At 51.2% G+C, this 25,912-nt stretch overlaps 1 protein-coding gene across 3 annotated transcripts; it reads left to right on the top strand.

Moving 5' to 3' along the window:
• Nucleotides 1–255: 255 nt before the first annotated feature.
• ECE2 (endothelin converting enzyme 2) lies at nucleotides 256–17,260 on the top strand. Of its 3 annotated transcripts, none has more exons than XM_010366182.2 (19): nucleotides 260–421; nucleotides 711–935; nucleotides 1,122–1,257; nucleotides 1,482–1,697; nucleotides 2,156–2,280; nucleotides 2,398–2,544; nucleotides 2,723–2,788; nucleotides 8,297–8,485; nucleotides 9,463–9,605; nucleotides 9,978–10,092; nucleotides 12,271–12,381; nucleotides 14,171–14,269; nucleotides 14,375–14,452; nucleotides 14,999–15,102; nucleotides 15,306–15,416; nucleotides 15,542–15,609; nucleotides 15,787–15,977; nucleotides 16,091–16,186; nucleotides 16,838–17,260. In XM_010366182.2, the coding sequence occupies exons 1-19, from the start codon at nucleotides 383–385 to the stop codon at nucleotides 17,012–17,014; spliced, it is 2,436 nt and encodes an 811-aa protein (XP_010364484.1). In that variant the 5' UTR covers nucleotides 260–382; the 3' UTR covers nucleotides 17,015–17,260. The 3 variants fall into 3 exon arrangements, with proteins under 3 accessions (XP_010364485.1, XP_010364484.1, XP_010364486.1); XM_010366184.2 differs by having other exon boundaries at nucleotides 348–421; nucleotides 711–797; XM_010366183.2 differs by lacking the exon at nucleotides 711–935 and having other exon boundaries at nucleotides 256–421.
• Nucleotides 17,261–25,912: the final 8,652 nt, after the last annotated feature.

Here is a 25,912-nt window from a genome sequence, read left to right as displayed (position 1 = left end):
ATTAGCAACCTCTGGGACTGGTTGCATTTCATTGCTTTTCCTAGGAAAGTAAATTATGAGTGGCTGGAAGGAGGGTGCTGCTGAGATGGGGGGCGGACCATGAAGCGTGGAGGGGTCTCTGGTGTTGCCGGAGGGCAGCTGGAGCCTGCGGAGAGCCTCGGCGCGCTCCTCCCTCTCCCTCACGCTCCCCCCACCCCGGGCGGGGCGCCGCGTGGGGCGGGGGACTCCGGCGGGCGGGGGCGGCCGCGGCCCGCACGGGGGTGCTGCGCGGCGGCCGGCAGTGATGGCTGGTGGCGGCGGGGCCGGGAAGGGGACCGGGGCCGCGGCCCGGGAGAGGGCCAGCTGCCGGGAGCCCTGAATCACCGCCTGGCCCGACTCCACCATGAACGTCGCGCTGCAGGAGCTGGGAGCTGGCAACAACGTGAGTGGGGGCCCCTGGGCTCCAGGGGAGGGGACCGGGTGGAGAGGGACGAGGCAGAGGGGTCGGCAGCAGAGGGGCAGGCGATGCCCGGCTCGCGGATGTAGGGCTGTGTCCCGGGCCTGGTGGAGCGGTGATAGAGAGACCCCAGGCCCGACAGCGTGGCAGGTGGGAAGAGAAGGGCCCTCTTAGCAGGGGGGAGGGGTCCGCGAGGCAGGGGGCACTGGGGCAGGGTCGTGGGCAAAAAGCCCTCTCTGCCTGACCTCGGTTGGCAACCCCGACTGTCTGGCAGATGGTGGAGTACAAACGGGCCACGCTTCGGGATGAAGACGCAACCGAGACCCCGGTAGAGGGCGGGGCCTCCCCGGACGCCATGGAGGTGGGCAAGGGGGCTTCCCCTTTCTCACCAGGCCCCAGCCCTGGCATGACGCCTGGCACACCCAGGAGCTCTGGGCTGTTCTGGAGGGTCACCTGCCCCCACCTCCGCTCCATCTCTGGCCTCTGCTCTAGGACTATGGTGAGGCGATGCTAAGCCATGACGTTGCACAAAACAGACTCAGGGCTCAACTCACCCGCTGGCCTCATTGCCCCCGGGCCCAAAGTTAACCCTGTGACTCTGAAAACTGCCTGTGGCTTCACCCCCTGGTGATCTTGGACCTCTGCCCTGCAGCTCAGTTGCTCTTTGTCCCCCTGTGTTCCCCAGGTGGGATTCCAGAAGGGGACAAGAGAGCTGTTAGGCTCACGCACGCAGCTGGAGCTGGTCTTGGCAGGTGTCTCTCTACTGCTGGCTGCACTGCTTCTGGGCTGCCTTGTGGCCCTGGGGGTCCAGTACCACAGAGGTAGGTGGGCCCACACTCTTCATCAGCATTCATAACTAGGGGTTCTGGAGGCCAAAGGGCCTCTAAGATTTTCACTTGTGGGGGCCAAGCCTTCCCTGAAAAAAAGCCCTGGCTTTGCTTTCTCTTCTCAACCTTCCTGCTGTCATGGCCCTTGCAAAGAGTTTGCCTCTTCCAGACGGACAGACTGACAGTCTCCTACCCTCCCACCGTGCCCCCTACCACAGACCCATCCCACAGCACCTGCCTTACAGAGGCCTGCATTCGAGTGGCTGGAAAAATCCTGGAGTCCCTGGACCGAGGGGTGAGCCCCTGTGAGGACTTTTACCAGTTCTCCTGTGGGGGTTGGATTCGGAGGAACCCCCTGCCCGATGGGCGTTCTCGCTGGAACACCTTCAACAGCCTCTGGGACCAAAACCAGGCCATACTGAAGCACCTGCTTGGTGAGTGGGGCTGTTATGGAGGCCTTGGGCCACCTATGTGCCTTGTGCCTAGCACAGGGCCTGACACTTAGCAGATAGTCAATGTCCATGAATGAGGAAGTGGATGGCTCTGTGAACACTCCAGAGGGTGGGGAGGCAGAGAGCAGGGGACTCTTGAGAAGTGGGGATGGGTTTGACGGGGACAGAACTCTGGGTATAATGGAGGACCGCTTCTCTGCACCCTGTTTGGAGCACTGTCGTGGTGTAGTAGATACCAGGGAGCCTGTACTGCCTAGATATCCTAGGGTCTCCATGGACAGGGAGAGGAAGCCACGGCTTGCTGTTTCAGACACTCTTCCTGGGTCTGCGTTAGGAGGACTGCTCATTGACAAGGCAAGGAGAGGAACCGAGCAAGGGCCAGGGACTCCCTCTCAGCAGTTAACGTAATTGCCACCTGGATCCTATGTTCTGCCCCGCAGAAAACACCACCTTCAACTCTAGCAGTGAAGCTGAGCGGAAGACACAGCGCTTCTACCTATCTTGCCTACAGGTGGAGCGCATTGAGGAGCTGGGAGCCCAGCCACTGAGAGACCTCATTGACAAGGTGGGGCCACTGAGCCGGCTGAGGGCAGGGGAGCAGGAGGGGCCTTGAGAGAGGAGATGGCCCAGGAACACTTTGGGAGCTCCTGTGCTAATCATTCCACTTATGGTCTCTACACAGATTGGTGGTTGGAACATTACAGGGCCCTGGGACCAGGATAACTTTATGGAGGTGTTGAAGGCAGTAGCAGGGACCTACAGGGCCACCCCATTCTTCACCGTCTACGTCAGTGCCGACTCTAAGAGTTCCAACAGCAATGTTATCCAGGTGATGAGCTGGGAAAGGGTGAGGAGAGACTTAGGGACCCTTTGCTGAGCCCAGACTTCCCTCTCCTGTGACAGGCAGGCTGGGCTGACTCCCGGCCCCCACCCCAACCCCTGCTGGGGAATTCAGGTTCCCATGGTGGGGAAAACGAGGGGCTCACCTCCTTTCCTTGCCGTTGCAGGTGGACCAGTCTGGGCTCTTTCTGCCCTCTCGGGATTACTACTTAAACAGAACTGCCAATGAGAAAGTAAGGAACATCTTCCGAATCCCCATCCCTACCCCTTGCTGAGCTGGGCTGATCCCTGCTGACTTTTCCCTTTGCCAAGGGTCAGAGCAGGGAAGGTGAGCCTATCCTGTCACCTAGTGAACCAACTGCCCCTCCTTTATTCCTTCTTTTCTTCCTCCCTCCCTCCCTTTCTTGCCCCCTCCCTCCCTTTCTTCCCCTTTTCCTTCTTTCCTTTCTCTTATTCTTCTAGTAGGTTTCATAGACACCTACTGTGTGCCAGGTCCAGTGGGGGAATTCTGAGATATAAGTTTCCAAGCCATTGTCACAGGAAGCGTTCAGTGTCAATGGGTTCATGAACCTAGATAGCTGAGAACAAAGTTCACAAGAGGGTCCTGAGGATTCAGGAGAGACTTAGGGAGCCAGCGAAGTCTTCCTGAAGAGATTGCATTTGATCCAGGCCCTGTAGAATACGTGGGAGTGCATGAGGGCATGCTGGGTAGAAAGAAGTTTAGACCAGGTGCGGTGGCTGACGTCTGTAGTCCCAGCACTTTGGGAGGCCAAGGTGGGTGGATCACCTGAGGTCAGGAGTTCAAGACCAACCTGACCAACAAGGTGAAACCCCGTCTCTACTAAATATATAAAAATTAGCCAGTCATGGTAGCAGGCGCCTGTAGTCCCAGCTACTCAGGAGGCTGAGGCAGGAGAATTGCCTGAACCCGGAAGGCAGAGGTTGCAGTGAGCCAAGATCGCGCCACTGCACTCCAACCTGGGTGACAGAGCGAGACTCCAACTAAAAAAAAAAAAAAGAAAAGAAAGAAAGAACAGTTTGCCGGGTGCAGTGGCTCACACCTGTAATCCCAGCACTTTGGGAGGCCGAGACAGGTGGATCATGAGGTCAGGAGTTCGAGACCAGCCTGGCCAAGATGGTGGAACCCTGTCTCTACTAAAAATACAAAAATTAGCTGGGCGTGGTGGCACATGCCTGTAGTCCAGCTACTTTGGAGGCTGAGGCAGGAGAATCACTTGAACTCAGGAGTTGGAGGTTGCAGTGAGCCGAGATCATGCCATTGCACTCCAGCCTGAGCGGCAAGAGTGAAACTCCATCTAAAAAAAAAAAAGAAAGAACAGTTTAAACAAAAGTGTTGATGAGGCCGAGCACAGTGGCTCACACCTGTAATCCCCGCACTTTGGGAGGCTGTGCGGATCACTTGAGGTTAGGAGTTCGAGACCAGGCTAGCCTACATGGTGAAAACCCGTCTCTACTAAAAATACAAAAAGTAGCCAGGCATGGTGGCAGGCACCTGTAATCTCAGCTACTTGGGAGGCTGAGGCAAAGAGAATCGCTTGAATCCAGGAGGCAAAGGTTGCAGTGAGCCGAGATGGCGCCACTGCACTCCAGCCTGGGCAACAGAGCCAGACTCTGTCTTACAAAAAAAAAAAAAAGTGTTGAAGAGGGAAAGGCTAGGTGTGTTTGGACCATGGCGAGGGGTCCACTATGGTAAAATACAGAACTCAAGGCAGATGAGAGGCTGGAGAGGTGGGCAGGAATGGGTTATGGAGGGGACCTTGAATAGCACACTACGGAGTTTATTCTGTAGCTCCCGGAGAGCCACTGCATGCTCCAAAGTAGGGAGGGAGCGCAGTGCTTTGGGAAGTCAGTTTGTTTTGGGTGTGAAAAGTAGATGTGAGAAAGAAAGCCTGGAGATGAATTAAGAGTGTCTGCGGTACTCTGTGCTCTGAGTCAGGAAGGTCCCAAATGAAAGAGGTGGCAGAAGGAATGGTAGGAAGAGGAGGATGTAAGAGATATCATCAAATCAGAATCATGAGTTCTTGGTGCCTGGATGTTAGAGGAGGGAAGAGGTGAAGATGGCTAAAGCTGTTCACTTTCGTGATGGTGGAATGGAGGGGTGCCTTGGTAATTAGGGATGTCTGTAGGAAGAACCAGCTTAGGGTACATTGAGAAAGAGGAGACAGTGCAATGTCACAGGACTAGGAGAGACTTTGGAGTCAGACCTGGATTTCAGTCTCAGCTCTGCTGCTTGGTGCAAGTTGATTAATCTTTCTGATGCTGTTCCCTCATCCGTAAACAGGGGATCATAGCATCAACCTCATATGGTGTTGGGAGTAGTTTAGGGGTACAAACTTATGCTCCTGCATATGGAAGATGCTCAGGGTGTGGGAGCTGCTCCTTTTAGACATGTGAGTTTGCTGGGACCTGGGCACCTTACATACAGAGAGGCCAGCAGGCAGCTGGGAAAGCCGTGTGGAGTCCTGAAGAGAGAATAACCCTGAAAGGACCCAGAGGCTTGAGAGGTATCTCCTTAGAAACCCAACCAGGCCAGGTGGGGTGGCTGTAATCCAAACACTTTGGGAGGCTGAGGCGGCCTGATTACTTGAGGACAGGAGTTTGAGACCAGCTGGCCAACATGGTGAAACCCCATCTCTACTAAAAATACAAAAATTGGGCCGGGCGTGGTGGCTCTTGCCTGTAATCCCAGCACTTTGGGAGGCCGAGGCAGGTGGATCACTTGAGGTCAGGAGTTTGAAACCAGCCTGACCAACATGGTGAAACCCCGTCTCTACTAAAAATACAAAAATTAGCCCGACGTGGTGGCGGGTGCCTATAATCCCAGCTACTTGGAAGGCTGAGGCAGGAGAATTGCTTGAACCCAGGAGGTGGAAGTTGCAGTGAGCTGAGATGGCGCCACTGCACTCTAGCCTGGATGACAGAGCAAGACTCTGTCTCAAAAAAAAAAAAAAAAAGAAAAGAAAAAAGAAACCTAAACAAAGGCTTTGGAAGAGGTGAGACAGGAGGAGGACAGAGAAAGGACAGAAGGAGATCCTTGTATTTTAAGGGCAGTGGGAGAAAAATAGCAAAAGAGATTGCTGTGGAATAGGACAATCATTTGTCCTTCTGTCATTCATTCAGAAACATCTGCTGAGCATCCCTTGGCCAGACCCTCCTCTAGGCATATGGTGAACAAGACACTTCTACTACCCTCTGAGTGGGGAAGAAGGCATACAACAGTTTGCTACACAGTTGTCCTGTTTCCAGTTGTTGGGACTATTATAGAGAAAAAGCATAGGGTTCTGAGAGCAAGTGCAAACAGGAACCTGCCTAGTTCCAGGGTGCCGACAGGCTGCAATGAAGGGAGAGGGCTCTGCAAAGGCAATAGTTTATGCAAAGGCTCCAAGGTGGGAAGGCATATGGCCCACTGGCCATTCTCAGTGGGAGAGGGAGCAGGAGGGGCATGCAGGCCAAGGCCTTCTGGACAAGTCCATAGGCTCACACTATGCAGGAGCGTTGTGGGCCAAATTTAGGATTCATCCCAAAAGAAATGGAAGGGGAAACTTAAAAGTGATGTGAACAGATGTGTGATTTTGACATCATCTGAGCAGGGGAGGAGATAATTTTTACGATTTGGGAGAGAACCACATCCTTCAACCCTTTGATAGGGGCAAGAGGAAAGACTTGGGTTTGACTGTCAGCGTGTCACTGGTTGCCTTCAGGAAGCCTCCTGTGCTGGGATCTAGAGAAAGATGCAACGCAAAAGGTTGCGATAGGATGAAAACTAAGAGTAGGCTGGGTGCAGTGGCTCACGCCTATGGCCCCAGCACTTTGGGAGGCCGAAGTGGGCAGATTACCTGAGGTCAGGAGTTCGAGACCAGCTTGGCCAACATGGCGAAACCCTGTCTCTACTAAAAATACAAAAATTAGCCAGGCGTGGTGGCCTGCGCCTGTAATCCCAGCCACTGGGGAGGCGGAGGCAGGAGAATCGCTTGAACCTGGGAGGTGGAGGTTGCAGTGAGCTGCGATCACACCACTGCACTCCAGCCTGGGTGACAGAGGGAGACGCCATTTCAAACAAACAAACAACAACAACAACAACAAAAAACTAAGAGTAAAGCAGGGTTCAAGAGAGTCTCAAAAGTAAGCACTAAGCTGAAGGTGAGGAGGTAGGGAGAAGGGGTAAGGTGAGATCACTGGTTTAGCTAACCATCCCCCTCAGGAGCTGGGATGACTGGGATTGGTACTCAAACCTCTTCCTCTGATGCCAGCAGCAAGTAAGAGGAGAGGTGAGGGACAGGAGGAATTTGAAATACACAGAATGGATATTAAGGGATCTAAAACTTCTCCGTAAGTAGAAGAGGAGATGGACTTTGGTGATTTGGGGAGCCCAGGTGGGCCTTCAGGTTGAGTGGAAAGCAGTTTCTGGGAGGAGGGTTAAGGGAATTGGCACAGAGCAGTGTTGAGTGTCTGTCTGCAGGTTTTCGTCCTGTTATTCAACAGACATTTATTGAGCACCTACTATGTGGCAGACAGTTGCGCTTGGGCCTGAAATTACAGTGGTGAACAAAGCAAACACAGCCCTGCCTTCATGGAGCCTCAGGGCCAGCAGGGGTGAGGCCGCATGAGTTTGTACTGGACCTGGGCAGGGCCAGGGCCGCCATGGCCCTGGGGTCATCGGGCCTGGGCCACATTCTCACTCTGCCATCCGCTAGTTTGTGATGGAAGTCAAGCCGTGTCATCTTCCTAAGTTTGTCCCCTGGGGTGTGAAATGGGACTCATCTTCACTTCATGAAGTTGCTGTGCAGGGAGGAAAAGATACACTGTATGGAAAGCCTCTAATAGAGAGTCTGATGCATGTCCACAGAAGTGGTCACTAAATGTTTCTTTTCCATGCTTTTCTCTCCCTTGGAGACCAGCGGGTAGTGGAGAAAGCAGCAAGCTTGAGGCCTGGCAGGATGGGAGGTAATAGAGGCCTGAGGACACCATGGCCCGGATCCCCTGTGAGGTCCAGTCAGCTGTTCAGTGAAGGCACATGGTCACTGATGGACTGGGACAACTAGCAGGGATCTAGGAACCAAGAAGGCAAAGCAGTATGGGAAGCAGGCCCATCTGCTGGACAGACACTTGCAGAGCATTTACTCTGTTCTAGTCCCTAGAGACAGTAGTGAGTAAGCTGCTGTAACTTGGAACAATGCTCTGCTGGAACTCACCTTTTCCTTGGGGAAATAGATGTAAACAAGTACAGAAGTAAGTAAACAAGGCCAGGCATGGTGGCTGACGCCTGTAATCCCAGCACTTTGCGAGGCCAAGGCGGGCAGATCACCTGAGGTCAGGAGTTTGAGACCAGCCTGGCTAACACGGTGAAACCCCATCTCTACTAAAAATACAAAAAATTAGCCAGGCGTGGTGGGGGGTGCCTGTACTCCCAGCTACTTGGGAGGCTGCAGCAGGACAACTGCTTGAACCCGGGAGGTGGAGGTTGCAATAAGCCGAGATCGTACCACTGCACTCCAGCCTGGGCAACAGAATGAGACTTAATCTCAAAAAATAAAATAAAAGAAGTAAACAATACTTAGCTGATGGCGGTAAGCGGTGTGTCAGAAATGAAACAGGTCATCCAAGAAGGCTTCCAGAATCAAGCAGAAGAGATAGTGAGCAGAGGTGGTGGTAAGAATAGATCTTCTCAGCCTTGGGCAGGACTTGTTGCTGGGCTCTGAGGGTCACCTGGGCCTTGACAGGTGCTCACTGCCTATCTGGACTACATGGAGGAGCTGGGGATGCTGCTGGGTGGGCGGCCCACCTCCACGAGGGAGCAGATGCAGCAGGTTCTGGAGTTGGAGACACAACTGGCCAACATCACAGTGCCCCAGGACCAGCGGCGCGACGAGGAGAAAATCTATCACAAGATGAGCATTTCGGAGCTGCAGGTGGGGCAGGCAGGGGACTGGAGACATCTGAGAGGGGCCAGCCCTGGAACACACCACTCAGCTTCCCTCCATGCCATCTCCCCAAGGCAGCCAGTCCTTTCCTCATTCCCTTGCATTTCTGTGCTTTCCAGTTGCACTGGGAAAAACATGGTGTCCATTTAGGGCCACCTCTCACTGGGCCATCCTTTGGTCCCTTTCTTGTTGCCTGGGGATGCACGGAGGGATTGTGTTAAAAATGTATAACAGTTTGTATGAGATGTCCACAAAACAATCAGAATAGGCTGGACATGGTGGCTGACACCTGTAATCCCAGCACTTTGGGAGGCCGAGATGGGTGGATCACCTGAGGTCAGGAGTTCAAGACCAGCCTGGCCAACATGGTGAAACTCCATCTCTACTAAAAATAAAAAATTAGCCAGACTTGGTGGCACATGCCTGTAATCCCAGCTACTCGGGAGGCTGAGGCAGGAGAATCGCTTGAACCTGGGAGGCGGAGGTTGCAGTGAGCTGAGATCGTGCCATTGCACTGCAGCTTGGGTGACAAGAGCGAAACTCAATCTCAAAAAAAAAAGAGATAGAAGTGGAAGTTTTTACGGGAGGACCTGTACTGTACCAGGCCATTAACACTTTAGATGTTGGATTATGGAAAAGTTGGGGTGGGATGTGGTTCTGGAGGAGAAGCCAGTATGTGTGGGGTGTCAGGGGAGGGGTATTTTATCAATTGTTAGGAAAATATTTGAATATCTAGGCCCCAGCTGAATGTCACAAGTAGTGGTTATCCTTGTATAATAAGTGCCTGGGCTCCCAGATTGGAGGTGCCCAGACCTGGAAAAGAGTATATTACAGGAAGGAGTCGCCATGAAGCCAGTAGTTGTTGCTATGGCAATGGGAAGGGCTCCCAGGCTCCAGCATACAGTGGGGGAGGGTTCTGCTGGAAGCGAGTTGGGAAGGCAAGGTCTGAGATTTTTTTCTCTCAGGCTCTGGCGCCCTCCATGGACTGGCTTGAGTTCCTGTCTTTCTTGCTGTCACCATTGGAGTTGAGTGACTCTGAGCCTGTGGTGGTGTATGGGATGGATTATTTGCAGCAGGTGTCAGAGCTCATCAACCGCACAGAACCAAGGTGTGGGGGGATCCCAAGGTGAGGGTGGGTTCCGTGGAGGTCTCCAGCAAGGCTGGGCATAGTGGACTGGTCCAGCCACACAGAACAACATTTGATAATGCCATGAGCCTTCCAAACATCAAATCAGAATGCCTATGGGCTTTTCATCTGTGCTAGGGTTTCAGGGTGCTCCCTGTGATCTCTGTTCCCACACCTCTCTCCAACCTGACCTCTACAGGCAGGTATGTGGCCCCGGGGCCAAAGAGGAACTCTGGGACAGCTTCCACATATGCCTCTCAGGACTCCTGCAGCCTGCATGTTCCTAGGGGCTGGTTTGGGGGGTGGAAAGGGCATCCCACCTGCCCTTTTCTTATTTTCTGGTCTGGTTGTCAGCATCCTGAACAATTACCTGATCTGGAACCTAGTGCAAAAGACAACCTCAAGCCTGGACCGACGCTTTGAGTCTGCACAAGAGAAGCTGCTGGAGACCCTCTATGGCACTAAGAAGGTGGGCTCTCTGACTTTGCCTCCACGTTCTGATCCAGTCTAGCTGATGCTGCATGCCTTCAGTGTATCAGGCACCACGTGCCTCATGGTGCACAGGTGCATACTATGGAGCGCAGAATTTGGAAGCAAGCCGACTTGGGTTCCAACCCCAACTTATTCATTTTCTAGCCTGTAGGACCTTGGGCATGTCACCTCTGAAAGTGCTGGGATTACAGGTATGAGCCACTGTGCCCGGCCCACAACTAATTTTATATCTAGTCAATTGCCCATGCAAGAAACATGATAGTCACTCCAGTGACTCTCAGGACACTCTCAGTGACACTATCCATTTTCTGCTCTGTAAAGCAGGAATAACTTGGAGGGTTGTCAAGAAGAGTATTAGCTGAGTTAACGTAAGTGAAGCATCTACACAATATATGGTATGTATAGACACTCAGCTTCGATGAGGAGGATGGAGAGGATATAATAAATAATGCAGTATTTAGTTTCAAGATGCCCCATTAAGTGGGGGGAGTGGACATGTAAACAAATACATTATATTTTGTGGTGATAAGTGCTCACACTGAGTGAAAGACTTTTGTGCTATAGGACAGAGGTGGGACAGCACATTTCACCTGGGGGGTTGGTGGGGAAGGGCATCAGAGAAGCGTTTTCTGAGAGGTGCCATGTGATGGAAAAGTTCACCAAGAAAGCTGGGGAGAAGGGCATTCCAGGGACAAGGAATGGCATGTGCAAATTCCTAGAGGCCAAAAGGAGCATGGTGGCTTTACACATATTCTGGCATGAGCTTGAGAAGAGGGCAACTGAGAGGCAGGGTTTGGTAAGGTGGGCATGGGGCACTCGGGAAGGGACCTGAATATTGTGTCGAGAAGTCCGGCCTTGATTCTTTCACAGATGGGGCTCCATGGGAGTAGCCATGGAGAGGAGAAACACAATTGGGTTATGTATGAGATGATATTTCTGGTGGCTAAATGGAAGATGGAGGGGAGCAGCAGGGACACGGGGATGAGAATGGAGTCAGGGTGTCCAGTTAAGAGGCAATTGCAGGCTGGGCAGGGTGGCTCATGCCTGTAATCTCAGCACTTTGGGAGGCCAAGGTGGGCAGATCACTTGAAGTCAGGAGTTCAAGACCATCCTGGCTAACACGGTGAAACCCCATCTCTACCAAAAATACAAAAAATTTAGCCGGGCATGGTGGCGGGTGCCTTTAGTCCCAGGTACTCGGGAGGCTGAGGCAGGAGAATGGCGTGAACCTGGGAGGTGGAGCTTGCAGTGAGCTGAGACTGCGCCACAGCACTCCAGCCTGGGTAACAGAGTGAGACTCCGTCTCAAAAAAAAAAAAAAAGTCAAGGCTGGGTGAGGTGGCTCAAGCCTGTAATCCCAGCACTTTGGGAGGCCGAGATGGGCGGATCACGAGGTCAGGAGATTGAGACCATCCTGGCTAACACGGCGAAACCCCGTCTCTACTAAAAAAAGAAAAAAAAAACGAGCCGGGCGAGGTGGCGGGCGCCTGTAGTCCCAGCTACTCGGGAGGCTGAGGCAGGAGAACGGCGTAAACCTGGGAGGCGGAGCTTGCAGTGTGCTGAGATTCAGCCACTGCACTCCAGCCTCGGCAACAGAGGGAGACTCTGTCTCAAAAAAATAAAAAAAGTCAATGTAGTTGAATGTGGGGGTTAGGGAGATGGAGGAAGCTGGAGTGACTCTCAGGTTTCTTGCATGGGAGACGGACTGGATATAAAATTAGTTGTGGGCCGGGCATGGTGGCTCATGCCTGTAATTCCAGCACTTTGGGAGGTCAAAGCGGGCAGATCGCTTGAGCTCAGGAGTTCAAGACCAGCCTGGGAAACATGGTGAGACCCCGTCTCTACTAAAAATACAAAAGAAAATAGCCTGGCATGGTGGCATGTGCCTGGGGTCCCAGCTACTCACAAGGCTGAGGTGGGAGGATCACTTGAGCCCGGGGGACAGAGGTTGCAGTGAGCAGTGATTGCACCACTATACTCCAGCTTGGGGGATAGAGTGAGACCTTGTCTCAAAAAAAAGACAGATGTGGCACTGAGCAAACCCAGGACTCTGTTGTCCAGAGCTGAGAAGGGCTGCTAGCCCCAGTGACAGAGAAAGGCCCTCTGACTGGAGGACATAGCCATCTCTGGGGGCCTGGCTCTTTGTCCCTTAACAGTCCTGTGTGCCGAGGTGGCAGACCTGCATCTCCAACACAGATGACGCCCTTGGCTTCGCTTTGGGCTCCCTCTTCGTGAAGGCCACATTTGACCGGCAAAGCAAACAAATTGTGAGTCTACAAGATTCTTTCAACGCTATGCCCTCAAAATTGACTGTTCATGTATGTGCAGACATATAGAAAAACAACAGGGGCCAGGTGTGGTGGCTCACGCTTGTAATTCCAACACTTTGGGGTCCAAGGCAGATGAATTACGAGGTCAGAAGTTCGAGACCAGCCTGGCCAACATGGTGAAACCCCGTCTCTCTAAAAATACAAAAAATTAGCCGGGCATGGTGGCGGGTGTCTGTAATCCCAGCTACCTGGGAGGCTGAGGCAGGAGAATCACTTGAAGCCAGGAGGCGGAGGTTGCAGTGAGGCGAGATCGTGCCAGGGCACTCCAGCCTTAGTCGACAGAGTGAGACTCCGTCTTAAAAAAAAAAAAAAAAAACAAGGCTGGGCGCGGTGGCTCACGCCTGTAATCCCAGCACTTTGGGAGGCCGAGGCAGGCGGATCACGAGGTCAGGAGATGGAGACCATCCTGGCTAACATGGTAAAACCCCGTCTCTACTAAAAAAGACAAAAAAATTAGCCAGGTGTGGTGGCGGGCGCCTGTAGTCCCAGCTACTCGGGAGGCTGAGGCAGGAGAATGGCGTGAACCCAGGAAGCAGAGCTTGCAGTGAGCCAAGATCACGCCACTGCACTACAGCCTGGGCAACAGAGCGAGACTCTGTCTCAAAAAAATAAAAATAAAAAAACCAAAGAAAAACAACTGGATGTAAATTCATGAACAAATGAAGTGCTGCTTTGGGCAGTGGGATTATAAGCGTCCTTTAAAGTTGTCTATGTGTTTATGTTTAACTATATAACTAGAAGAAATATTTATTTATTAGGATATTATAATGGATATGCTTAAAGTATTACCTGTAAGGATGTTTATGGTTTTTATGGCAATGTTGTTTATCATAGCAGAAAATAAGAACTGGTTAAATGTTCAACTATAGGGTAAAGGAAAAATAAATTGTAGTTAGGATGGGTTGTGAGGATCCTTAAACAGCTGATATATCTTTCAGTGAAAAAAGTAGTTTACAAAAAATATATACCTAATACAACATAATTCCATATTTTATGTGCATATCAGGGGAGGGAAAAACTCTAGAAGTGGGTAATCAAAATGTTGAAAGAACTTACTTATGAATGAGTGATTTATAACTGGTCTGTTTTCTTTTTCAATTCTCAGTTTTCCAAATTTTCTGTGAATGCCCTCTTTTCATAATCAGATAAAAATCATTGCACTAGGCTGGGCACGATGGCTCACGCCTGTAATCCCAACAATTTGGGAGGCTGAGGTGGGTGGATCACGTGGTCAGGAGTTCAAGACCAACCTGACCAAGATGGTGAAACCCCGTCTCTAGTAAAAATACAAAAATTAGCCGGGCATGGTGGCGGGTGCCTGTAATTCTAGCTACTTGGGAGGCTGAGGCAGGAGAATTGCTTGAACCCGGGAGGTGGAGGTTGCAGTGAGCTGAGATCACGCCACTGCACTCCATCCTGGGTGACATAGCCAGACTCTGTCTCAAAAAAAAAAAAATCATTGCACTATATTAAATTATGATATTAATTTGATGAACTTATTGTCAATTAAAATGTTTATTTAATTAAGAAAAAAGCCAGCCACAATCCCAGTACCTTTACAAATGGTGTTTCCTTCTTGTCCTCTCCAGATGCTCAGCTGTATTTCATTAGTCTAGGCGTTCCCATTTCCCCTGGGGGGACAGGGATGGGGCACCAGGGTGGGTGGGGGGCAGGGCAGGGATGCATTCAGTGCAGAGGGAGGCTGACTTTGCCTCCTCCCTCCCAGGCAGAGGGGATGATCAGCGAAATCCGGACTGCATTTGAGGAGGCCCTAGGACAGCTGGTTTGGATGGATGAGAAGACCCGCCAGGCAGCCAAGGAGAAAGTGAGTGGTGGCTAGAGTTGGGGCGCCATCTTGAGGTGGGGTTCAAGGATACAGTTTTGCTAGGAACCTGGGGAAGGAAACAAACCCTTAACCTGGTCTCTTCAGGCAGACGCCATCTATGATATGATTGGTTTCCCAGACTTTATCCTGGAGCCCAAAGAGCTGGATGATGTTTATGATGGGGTGAGTACCTGAGATCATCAGTGCTGAACTTCAGCCCTGTAGAGGACACTGTTCTCTGGGCTTGGTAACTGGGGCTCAAGCACTGGGAAAGAGGTGTTCGTTGGTTTCTTTTAGAGGCAGATGGAGGTAACCAGCATTGTTAAAGTGTTGGCTCTGTGTCAGGCTGCAGGCCAAACAGCAGTGAAATATAGTGTTAACGAGCCAAGATTTGGAGTCAAGCCTAATCATATTCTGTTTCTACCCCTAACTTGTTAACCTTAACAAAACCTCTCTAGGCCTTGGTTTCATTTTCTGTAAAATGGGGGTCCTACTAGTGCCTACCTCATAGGGTTGTTGTGAGATAAATGAGTGCAGTATGTAAAAAAAAAAAAAAAAAAAAATAGCACCCGTAACATAAATGCCCTTTAAATATTGCCGATTATGGTTTACTAGATATTTTACAGTTGAGAAACTGAGGTTTGGAGAGATACTGAGTAGCCAAACTGGGGCTATTATCTTCTCCAATGGATTCTCTTGCTCTCTTTCTACTTTCCACCTTTCCCATAGTACGAAGTTTCTGAAGATTCTTTCTTCCAAAACATGTTGAATTTGTACAACTTCTCTGCCAAGGTGATGGCTGACCAGCTCCGCAAGTCACCCAGCCGAGACCAGTGAGAATGAGGGGGCGGACATAGACACTAGGGGCGGCGGGAGAGGTGGGGAAATGTTTCCTGGGATGGGGGAAAAGGGTGGCAAGATTGCTCCCAGATCAGAGGCCCCAAGCCCTTGCAGGAGGTAGGTAGGGCAGGGCTGCTGGGAGGGGAACAGTGTCAGGAGAGTCGGGAGCCTCAGCCTCTCCCTCTTCCTCCTCCAGGTGGAGCATGACCCCCCAGACAGTGAATGCCTACTACCTTCCAACTAAGAATGAGATCGTCTTCCCCGCTGGCATCCTGCAGGCCCCTTTCTATGCTCGCAACCACCCCAAGTGTGTCTGAAGCAGGAGGGGCTGGGTGCTGGGGCCTGGGCCTGTGGCTGAGCTGGGAGCAGGGCTGGAGGTGGGATTCAGAAGTACCCCCACCATGTCCTCACTTGCCATTCCTCACCTACCAGGGCCCTGAACTTTGGTGGTATCGGTGTGGTCATGGGCCACGAGTTGACACATGCCTTTGATGACCAAGGTAGGGGCCCATGGAGTCGTCCCCTGGAGCCTAGAATTCCCAGTGGCTCCTGCAGGGCCTTGGGACATTGATGTAGCCCCAAGGGACCTGGAGTCTATGGACCAGGGCTGGTGGGGGCACTGCTGTCCCCGAGATGAGCTCTGGTTTTGGTGGGGTGCAAAGGTGAGTTCTCCTTAGGGCGCGAGTATGACAAAGAAGGGAACCTGCGGCCTTGGTGGCAGAATGAGTCACTGGCAGCCTTCCGGAACCACACAGCCTGCATGGAGGAACAGTACAATCAATACCAGGTCAATGGGGAGAGGCTCAACGGCCGCCAGACGCTGGGGGAGAACATTGCCGACAACGGGGGTCTGAAGGCTGCCTACAATGTGAGTGGCCTGACCAGCCCTCCAGCAGCTGAGGCCTGCTGGCCTGGGGTGAAAGGTGCTGGGTGGATGGGGGCAGGCCTGGATGGGCTTGCTGCCCACTGTTCTGTCCCTAGGCTTACAAAGCATGGCTGAGAAAGCATGGGGAGGAGCAGCAGCTGCCAGCAGTGGGGCTCACTAACCATCAGCTCTTCTTCGTGGGATTTGCCCAGGTATCACCCTCCAGGAAGGCCTGGGGTCTGCCCCTTTGTCCTGCTCCCTCCTGAGTATGTCATTAGGAGAAGTCTGGGACATGTGTCAAAGGGGCTGGGGAATGGGGCTGAGGCTGGGGCGTGAAAGGTGGGCTGGGAAGGCCTGTGCCCAGAGCCTCTCAGCCAGTCAGGGCCCACAAAGGCAGCCTGAAGAGGCCTGAGCAGGAGAACGCCTCGGTAGGATTTTACATAGCTCAAAGGGCAGGGTTGCGTGCTTGAGGGGCACAGGGTGGGGCAAAGGGTGGCAAAGGGGGCAAACATTGATCCTCATGCTGTTCCTGTGAGGAAGGCACGCAGGAAACTAAAGCTCGGGACACGGAGTGGCCTGTCCGGGGCTGCCCAGGAATAGAGTAAGTGGCAGAGCAAGGACTCAGGCAGAGCCTCCACTGGGCAGCCACAGCAGGCAGCTTCTGGGGCTCCGCTTTTTCCCCTCGTCATGTCCATGCTGGGCAGCCCGATGTCCAGGAACTCGGACATCGGAACTCAGTTTTGGAAGGAACTCGGGAGGGGCTGCAGTGGTGGTGGTTTGTGTCTCTGGGACGGCTGAAGCCGACTCTAAGGCCCGGCTCCACACTAGACACCATATGCCCCCATGTCTGTCCTGACCCGCAGGTGTGGTGCTCGGTCCGCACACCAGAGAGCTCTCACGAGGGGCTGGTGACCGACCCCCACAGCCCTGCCCGCTTCCGCGTGCTGGGCACTCTCTCCAACTCCCGTGACTTCCTGCGGCACTTCGGCTGCCCTGTCGGCTCCCCCATGAACCCGGGGCAGCTGTGTGAGGTGTGGTAGACCTGGATCAGGGGAGAAACGGCCGGCTGTCACCAGACCTGGGGCAGCTCTCCCGACAAAGCTGTTTGCTCTTAGGTTGGGAGGAAGCAGATACAAGCTGGGCTGGGTCTAGTCCCTCCCCACCACAGGCGACACGAGTACAGTCCCTCACTCCCCACCACAGGTGACACAAGTACAGTCCCTCCTCAATCACCACATTGTGCCTCTGCTTTGGGGGTGCCCCTGCCTCCAGCAGAGCCCCCACCATTCACTGTGACATCTTTCCATGTCACCCTGCCTGGAAGAGGTCTGGGCAGGGAGGCCAGTTCCCACAGGAAGGAGTCTGCCTCTTCTGGCCCCAAGCTTACTCAGCCTGGCGGCCATGGGGCCTGCCATGCCTGCCCCACTCTGACCCGCAGGCCTGGGTGTACCTTCTGGACTTCTCCCCAGGCTCACTCAGTGCGCACTTAAGGGTGGACTCAGCTCTGTCTGGCTCACCCTCAGGGGCTACCCCCACCTCACCCTGTGCTCCTTGTGCCACTGCTCCCAATGCTGCTGCTGACCCTCACTGACAGCTCCTAGTGGAAGCCCAAGGGCCTCTGAAAGCCTCCTGCTGCCCACCGTTTCCCTGGGCTGAGAGGGGAAGTGCATATGTGTAGCAGGTACTGGTTCCTGTGTCTTAGGGCACAAGCCTTAGCAGGTAATTGATTCTCCCTAGACCAAGCAGGAAAGCAGATAGAGCAGGGAAAAGGAAGAACAGAGTTTATTTTTACAGAAAAGAGGGTGGGAGGGTGTGGTCTTGGCCCTTATAGGACCCTGTGCCAATAAATAGACATGCATCCGTCAGCCTGTCTCTTCCTTCAGTCCTGTTTTCATGGATCCATTCACTCATTCCACCAGTGTCTACAGAGCAACTACTGTATGCCAGCCACTCTCCTCAATGCTCATTTACTCACTCAGCAGATACAGGGGACTGAGATTTGAAGCCCAGAGAAGACAGAGAAAGAGAGGCAGGATGGAGGAATGGAAGGAAGTTGAGTCTGGCTGGGCAGAATACATTGTCTGCTAACTGGTGGCCATAGCCCCATCCCCAGCTGTTCTACAGCTGGAAGGATTTGCTGCTTCCCTCCACTGGTGCGTGCAGCCGGGCCTGACACTGAGTCTGGGTAACTACTTGGCCAGGGTCAGCTTGGAAGATGGGCGGCCCTTACCCTGCAGTGGTGGGAAGTCCTGGGCAAGGTAGCATATCACTCCCTGAGCTCCCAGAGCTCAAAGCCCTGGCCTCCACTTATAGCTGAAAAGACAAACATTTCCTTCTAACCTCAAAGGCTCAGAGCTCCTGAGAGTCACTCATTCCACCTACACGCACTCATTAGGCCTACCAAGTGCCAGGCACAGAGACTGCGCATATGGACTCTACCCTCCAGAGTGAGGGAGGGAAAAGGAACATTGACTGAATACCTCCTGTGTTCCAGGCACCTGTGCTAGGTGGCTCATTTTTTTTTTTTTTTTTTTTTTTTGAGACGGAGTCTCGCTCTGTCGCCCAGGCTGGAGTGCAGTGGCCGGATCTCAGCTCACTGCAAGCTCCGTAGGTGGCTCATTTCTTTATTCATTCATGCATTTATTAATTTATACATTCATAGGCTTATTTTCAAAAAATATATTGATTTATCAACAATGTGTCAGGCACTGGTGATATAAAAATGAATAGGATAGGTGAGGTGGTGCACCTGTAGTCCCAACTACTCAGGAGGCTGAGGTGGGAGGATTGCTGGAGCTCAAGAGTTCAAATCCAGCGTGGGCAACATAGCAAGACTTCATCTCTTAGAAAACAAAACAAAACAAAACAAAAAAACTGATGAATGAGAAGTTTCTTCTTCCCTTAGGTGACTCTTCTTCTGTTGGCACTTCCACCTTCATGAGCTCACCTAATCCTTGCAGCAACAGCTCTTTACAAATACTCTAGTCTCCATTTTACAAATCTAACCCTAACTACTTCACTGCAGTCAAAGAGAGCTGGGCTGCAATGGAAGCTCTGATAGTTTTGTGAGCTTCACCCATTCCCTAACCTCCATGAGCCTCAGTTTCTTCACCTATGAAATGAGAACTACAGCAAAACAGTGGAAAGAGTCCAATCTCAATTATCTTTATTTTTTATTTTTGAGATGGAGTCTCGCTCTGTCACCCAGGCTGGAGTGCAGTGGTGCAACCTCCGCCTCCTGGGTTCAAGTGATTCTCCTCCCTCAGCCTCCCAAGTAGCTGGGATTACTGGCATGAGCCACCACACCTAGCTAATTTTTGTATTTTTAGTAGAGATGGGGTTTCACCATGTTGGCCAGGCTGATCTCAAACTCCTGACCTCAAACTCCTGACTCCCCCTGCCTCAGCCTCCCAAAGTGCTGGGATTACAGGCGTGAGCCATAGCACCCGGCCTCAATCTCAATTCTCTTTAAAACTCAGTGCTCTAGGCGGGGCGCGGTGGCTCATGCCTATAATCCCAGCACTTTGGGAGGCCGAGGCAGGTGGATCACAAGGTCTGGTGTTTGAGACCAGCCTGGCCAACATGGTGAAACCCCATCTCTACTAAAAATACAAAAATTAGCTGGGCGTGGTGGCGCATGCCTGTAATCCCAGCTACTTGGGAGGCTGAGACAGGAGAGATTGCTTGAACTGGGACCTGGGAGGTAGAGGTTGTAGTGAGCCGAGATTGCACCACTGCACTCCAGGCTGGGCTACAGATCGAGACTACGTCTCAAAAACAAACAAACAAAAACACAAAAAAAACCTTAGTGCTCTCCAAGGTGCAAGTAGGGATGAGTTTGTTCAGTCTGGAAGGGGAGGAGTGAAGCTCTGGTTATGATTGCTGCTGGTCCTTGGCCCCTTGGTGAATGGCACTAGTATGTGTCCCACAATCTCTCCATAAAGAGCTGTATGTGGATCTCTGTCATGTGACCTCAAAGTGCTGGCTGCCCATGAAAGGAAGAAAGTAGCCGACTGCTGAGAAAGGAGGAAGGTGTTCTGAGGAACTCCATGACCCAGGGAAAGCACAGCCTGAGTCTCTAAGAGCATGACTCCAGGGTAAATGACTGCATGTATTGGAAAGAGGAGGGCCATCACATCTGCAGGCCTGGTCTAGCTCCAGCTCTGCCATCCTTGAGCTGTATGACATTAGGCCTTCAGGTCTCAGTATCTTCTGCAGTCTGTAAAACAAGTGAATTGGATGAGATGATCTCTGAGGAGCATTTCTGCTTTAATGCTCTAAAAAGTGAATCCATGGGCTTAGCAAATTCCAGCACCCAAAGAGATAGTAATAAATGACTTGTGACATTCAGATGAGATTTATAATGTCAGACAGCATAATGACAGAGGAGAGACGCTTGGCAGATAAAGTCTTAGCCTTTCCCTGACACTTAATTTCAGAGGCCAGTTTACGATTCTGACAGGCTGGTCAGTGGGGTATTAAAACCTCATATTGCAAAAAGGTCAAAGTGTCAAATGATGATGATGATGGCTAACCTTAATTTACTGAGTCCCTATTTTGCTTAAGCTTGTGCTAAACACTTTAAACATACCTTCTCATGAAATGCACACAACGATTCGCAAGGAGGTTCTATCATTGTCTCTATTTTACAAATGGAGAAACTAAGGAAAAAGATCACGTAACTTCCAATGTCAGACAAGACAGATTGCTTTGAAGTTAGATTTGGAACTCAGATCCCCTTAATCACCACCAGTCAGTCTTCCGGCACAACAGAATTTAGACTCAAACACAGACATCTGTCTTCTGGGCAACTTCACCATACTTCTGAGTGGGACCATCAGCAGCAGATGCATTTCCATGCAACCCAGATCCCCTGGGCAAGGCACATGTGACAACCAGACAGCTTCAGGAAACCTAAGCACACATTGAGCTGAAATCAAGCCAGGGAACACCTGTTTGTTGAACACTGCAGGTGCTTGGTTCCAGAGGCAAGGCAAGGTGAACATCAGGTAAGAGATGTAACCTTTACCCTTAGTAGCCCTGTCAGGCTGAGTATGCACATGTAATACGCTCTGGTGTGTCAAGGCAGAAGGGGAAATAAAGGATGGTGCTCCTCAGTGGATACAGGAAAGCAATTATTGGTAAAGTGCTGGGCCATCCCTTATGCAGTCCCATTGGTAAGTCTAATTAATTCCCATCCACAATAAGCTAACATATGCCAAGAAGTATGATTTCACACACCTGACAGCACTTTGGAAATGTCCGGGTGAAAGAGAGTCCCTCATAAAACTAAGCACAGTTTTCTGCAGTATTGGAGGTCCTATTTTTTCTTTTTTAATTAAAAAAAGCAGGCCAGGCGCAGTGGCTCATGCCTGTAATCCCAGCACTTTGGGAGGCCAAGGCAGGTGGATCACCACGTCAGGAGTTCGAGACCAGCCTGACCAACATGGTGAAACCCTGTCTCTACTGAAAATACAAAAATTAGCCAGGCGTGGTGGTACGTGACTGTAATCCCAGCTACTCAGGAGGCTGAGGCAGGAGAATCGCTTGAACCCAGTGAGCCGAGATCGCGCCACTGCACTCCAGCCTGGGCGACAGAGGGAGACTCCATCTCAAAAAAAAAAAAGTAGTTTTAGTAGGTCTGTCATGATTCACAAATGGAGAAACCTGATGATTTTCCAATGCCTAGTTCTGGCCTCCAAAGACAGCCCCCAGTGGGTCATTATTATACACAAAGATGGCCTGAAGATGAATGCAAAGCCATTCATTCATTCATTCATTCACGCATGCATGTATTCTGCAAACATTTATCAAGGCCTACCACAAGCCAGGCACTAGGCTGGAGGCTAGGAGCATAAAGATGAATAAGACACAGTTCCAGGCCAGGCACAGTGGCTCATGCCTGTAATTCCAGCACTTTGGGAGGCCGAGGCAGGCAGATAACTTGAGGTCAGGAGTTCGAGACCAGCCTGGCCAACACAGTGAAACCCTGTCTCTACTAAAAACTATAAAAATTAGCGGGGTGTGCTGGTGCATGCCTGTAGTCCCAGTTACTTGGGAGGCTGAAGCAGGAAAATCACCTGAACCCGGGAGGCAGAGGTTGCAGCAAGCTGAGATCTTGCCACTGCACTCCAGCTTGGGCGACAGAGCACAGTTCCTGTCCTCCAAGGGCTCAGAGTCTAGGGAGGGAGAGGTATGTGCCAAGCATGATGAGAGCACAAGGAAGAAACGAATAACCTAAAGGTAGGGTAGGAAAAGCTCCCTGGACTGGTGACATGGAGCTGGAGCTCAGAGGATGGGAGAATTTACTAGCTGACAAACAGTGAAAGGTGTTTCATACAGAAGGAACAACAATGTGAAATGGCCAATCAACTGAAGGGGCAAGGCCTGTTCAGAAATGGTGAAGTGTTTAGAATGATCAAAAGGGGATAAGTGAAAGGGACATAATAACGGATTATGAGTCCGTAGAAGGGTGGTAGTAATAGTAGGTATGAAAAGAGAGAATTTTAAAATCTTCTGTGGGACTAGGTATGAAAGGGAGAAAAGGCCGGGCACAGTGGCTCACACCTGTAATCCCAACATTTTGGGAGGCCGAGGCTGGTGGATCACTTAAGGTCAGGAGTTTGAGACCAGCCTGGCTAACATGGTAAAACCCCGTTTCTACTAAATATACAAAAAATTAGGCCGGGCGTGGTGGCTCATGCCTGTAATCCCAGCACTTTGGGAGGCCAAGGCAGGCAGATCACGAGGTCAGGAGATCGAGACCATCCTGGCTAACACGGTGAAACCCCGTCTCTACTAAAAATACAAAAAATTAGCTGGGCGTGGTGGCGGGCGCCTGTGGTCCCAGCTACTCGGGAGGCTGAAGCAGGAGAATCGCTTGAACCTGGGAGGTGGAGCTTGCAGTGAGCTGAGATGGTGCCACTGCACTCCAGCCTGGGTGACAGAGCAAGACTTCATCTCAAAAAAAAAAAAAAAAAAAAATTAGCCAGGTGTGGCGGCACATGCCTGTAATCCCGGCTACTTGGGAGGCTGAGGTAGGAGAATCACTTGAACCTGGGAGGCGGAGGTTGCAGTGAGCCGAGATTGTGCCACTGCACTCCAGCCTGGGCAACAAGAGGGAAACTCTGTCTCAAAAAAGAAAAAATAAAATAAAAAAATACAATTCGCTGTCAGTCCCAGGAATTAAGAGTAAGAAGGGCCACAGCACAATCTGGCTGTTTGAAGAATATCTCACAAAGAAAGAAGCAAGCCAGTGGAGACAGTGCAATGCTAAGTGCTGCCAGGAGCATGCCTGCTGTTATGTAAGTGATGGCTTTGGGTTGAACAGTTCTCTGATGTGTGAGCTATCCATAAGATACTATAGCTCTACGGCTTAGGCCGTGTTTGGGGGGCAGCATGGCAGGCTTCCAGATGTAATGTAAGGAAGGAGGACGGTAGGGTCAGGTAATGGGTTGGCCCCGATTGGAGAGCAGTTTGGCCACGAGGCTGGGAGTTTGGTGATATGGTAGGAAGGAGTGCTCCTAGAAAAATACTTTGGATGAAATGAAGTGTGAAGCAGGACATCAGTGTTATCAAGGGGCCTTGAAAAAATGGCCACAGCTGGGCACAGTGACTCACACCTGTAATCCCGGCACTTTGAGAGGCCAAGGTGGGTGGATCACTTGAGATCAGGATTTTGAGATCAGCCTGCCCAACGTGGCAAAACCCCGTCTCTACTAACAATACAAAAATTAGCGCCGGGCACGGTGGCTCAAGCCTGTAATCCCAGCACTTTGGGAGGCCGAGACGGGTGGATCACGGGGTCAGGAGATCGAGACCATCCTGGCTAACATGGTGAAACCCCGTCTCTACTAAAAATACAAAAAAGATTAGCTAGGCGTGGTGGCGGGCGCCTGTAGTCCCAGCTACTCGGGAGGCTGAGGCAGGAGAATGGCGTGAACCTGGGAGGTGGAGCTTGCAGTGAGCTGAGATCGTGCCACTGCACTCCAGTCTGGGCGACTGAGCAAGACTCCGTCTCAAAAAAAAAAATTAGCCAGCATGGTGGTGGGCACCTGTAATCCCTACTACTCAGGAGGCTAAGGCAGGAGAATCGCTTGAACCCAGGAGGTGGAGGTTGCAGTGAACTGAGATTGCGCCACTGCACTCCAGCCTAGTGACAGAGTGAGACTCCGTCTCCAAAAGAAAAACAAAAGAATGGCCAGACATTTGCATTTGGCAAGAGAAACTTGGAAGCTTGAGGGCTTGGAGGTGGGGAGTAGGGGACAAGAATATTTAACTCACCCTGTAGATTTGAGGTAATTGGAAAATAAAATGACAACTGCCTGCTTTCTAGTTGCCAGGCATCTACCTGGGCACTTTAAATACCTCAGCTCTTTTCTTTTTTTTTTTGAGATTGAGTCTCACTCTGTTGCCCAGGCTGGAGTGCAGTGGTGCAATCCTGGCTCACCACAACCTTCGCCTCCCAGGTTCACACCATTCTCCTGCCTCAGCCTCCCAAGTAGCTGGGACTACAGGCGCATGCCACCATATTCAGCTAATTTTTGTATTTTTAGTAGAGACAGAGTTTCACTATGTTGGCCAGACTGATCTCGAACTCCTGACCTCATGATCCACCCGCCTTGGCCTCCCAAAGTGCTGGGATTACAGGCGTGAGCCACCGCTCCCAGCCTCATTTCTTCATAACAACTTACAAGAGAAATACTTTATGATTCACATTTTACAGAAGCAGAAACCAGGCTGAGAGAGATTAGGTAGCTTGCCCAAGCTTCGCGGCTGGTGAATGGCAGAATTTGGTTGTAAATATCAGATCTACCTCTAAAACTTGTGTTCTCCTATGTGTAAAACCCTCAATGTTTTATTTCAAAACATTTCAAACCTACAAAAATGTTGAAACATACTACAACACCTATTCATTTACTCTTCATCTGCAGTCACCTGAGCTTTATTAAAGCCACATCACCTTACCTCCTCTAAGGTACTGGCTGGGGTGTGACTGGTATGTGGCACAAAATCTGTGATCTGATAGAAGTCATGGGGCTGGGCACGGTGGCTCACACCTGTAATTCCAACACTTTGGGAGGCTGAGATGGGCGGATCACCTGAGGTCAGGAGTTCAAGACCAGCCTGGCCAACATGGTGAAACCCCGTCTCCACCAAAAATACAAATATTAGCTGGGCAAGTTGGCGCGTGCCTATAATCCCAGCTACTCGGGAGGCTGAGGCAGGAGAATCACTTGAACCCAGGAGGCGGAGGTTGCAGTGAGCCGAGATCGCGCCATTACACTCCAGCTTGGGCAACAGAGTAAGACTCCGTCTCAAAAAACAAAAGAAAGAAAAAAAGAAAGAAAAGAAAAAAAAGAAGTCATGGATAAAGAGGAGATTTAGAAAAAATCCCTCTACAGATGACTGAAGAAAGCGTGAAAATGTATGGACACCGTGAAGCCAGAGATAGAATAGGCAGAACAGTTATGGACTGTTGAATTTTTGTCTGCAGACCAGCGCTGGGGGAGTCATTGGTAATGGCAATGGAAGTTTATGCCTAGAATCCAAACACTGAGTGGAAAAGAGCAACAGGTATTTAAAATGGATTCAGACCTTTACTTCTGTATCTACACGAACATTTAGCCAACATTCATTCAGTGCTATGTTGTACTAGGTGTCTTTTACTCTTCAATGTGTCAGAACCCATAAAATAAGATTCCTAGAAGACTCCTGAGTGTTCCCACTAGGTGAAAGGGAGAAGAGTTACTTCCTTTTTTCTCACCTTACACACACACACACACACACACACACACAGCTGAAGAAGAAACTCTGAGCTGGGCGCAGTGGCTCAGGCCTGTAATCCCAGCACGCTTTGGGAGGCCAAGACGGGCGGATCACGAGGTCACGAGATCGAGACCATCCCGGCTAACACGGTGAAACCCCGTCTCTACTAA

Source organism: Rhinopithecus roxellana, chromosome 1, assembly GCF_007565055.1.
Source record: "Rhinopithecus roxellana isolate Shanxi Qingling chromosome 1, ASM756505v1, whole genome shotgun sequence".
Taxonomy (NCBI): domain Eukaryota; kingdom Metazoa; phylum Chordata; class Mammalia; order Primates; family Cercopithecidae; genus Rhinopithecus; species Rhinopithecus roxellana.
The sequence above is the reverse complement of the archived record's forward strand: the minus strand, read 5'-3'. Positions and strand labels throughout refer to the sequence as shown.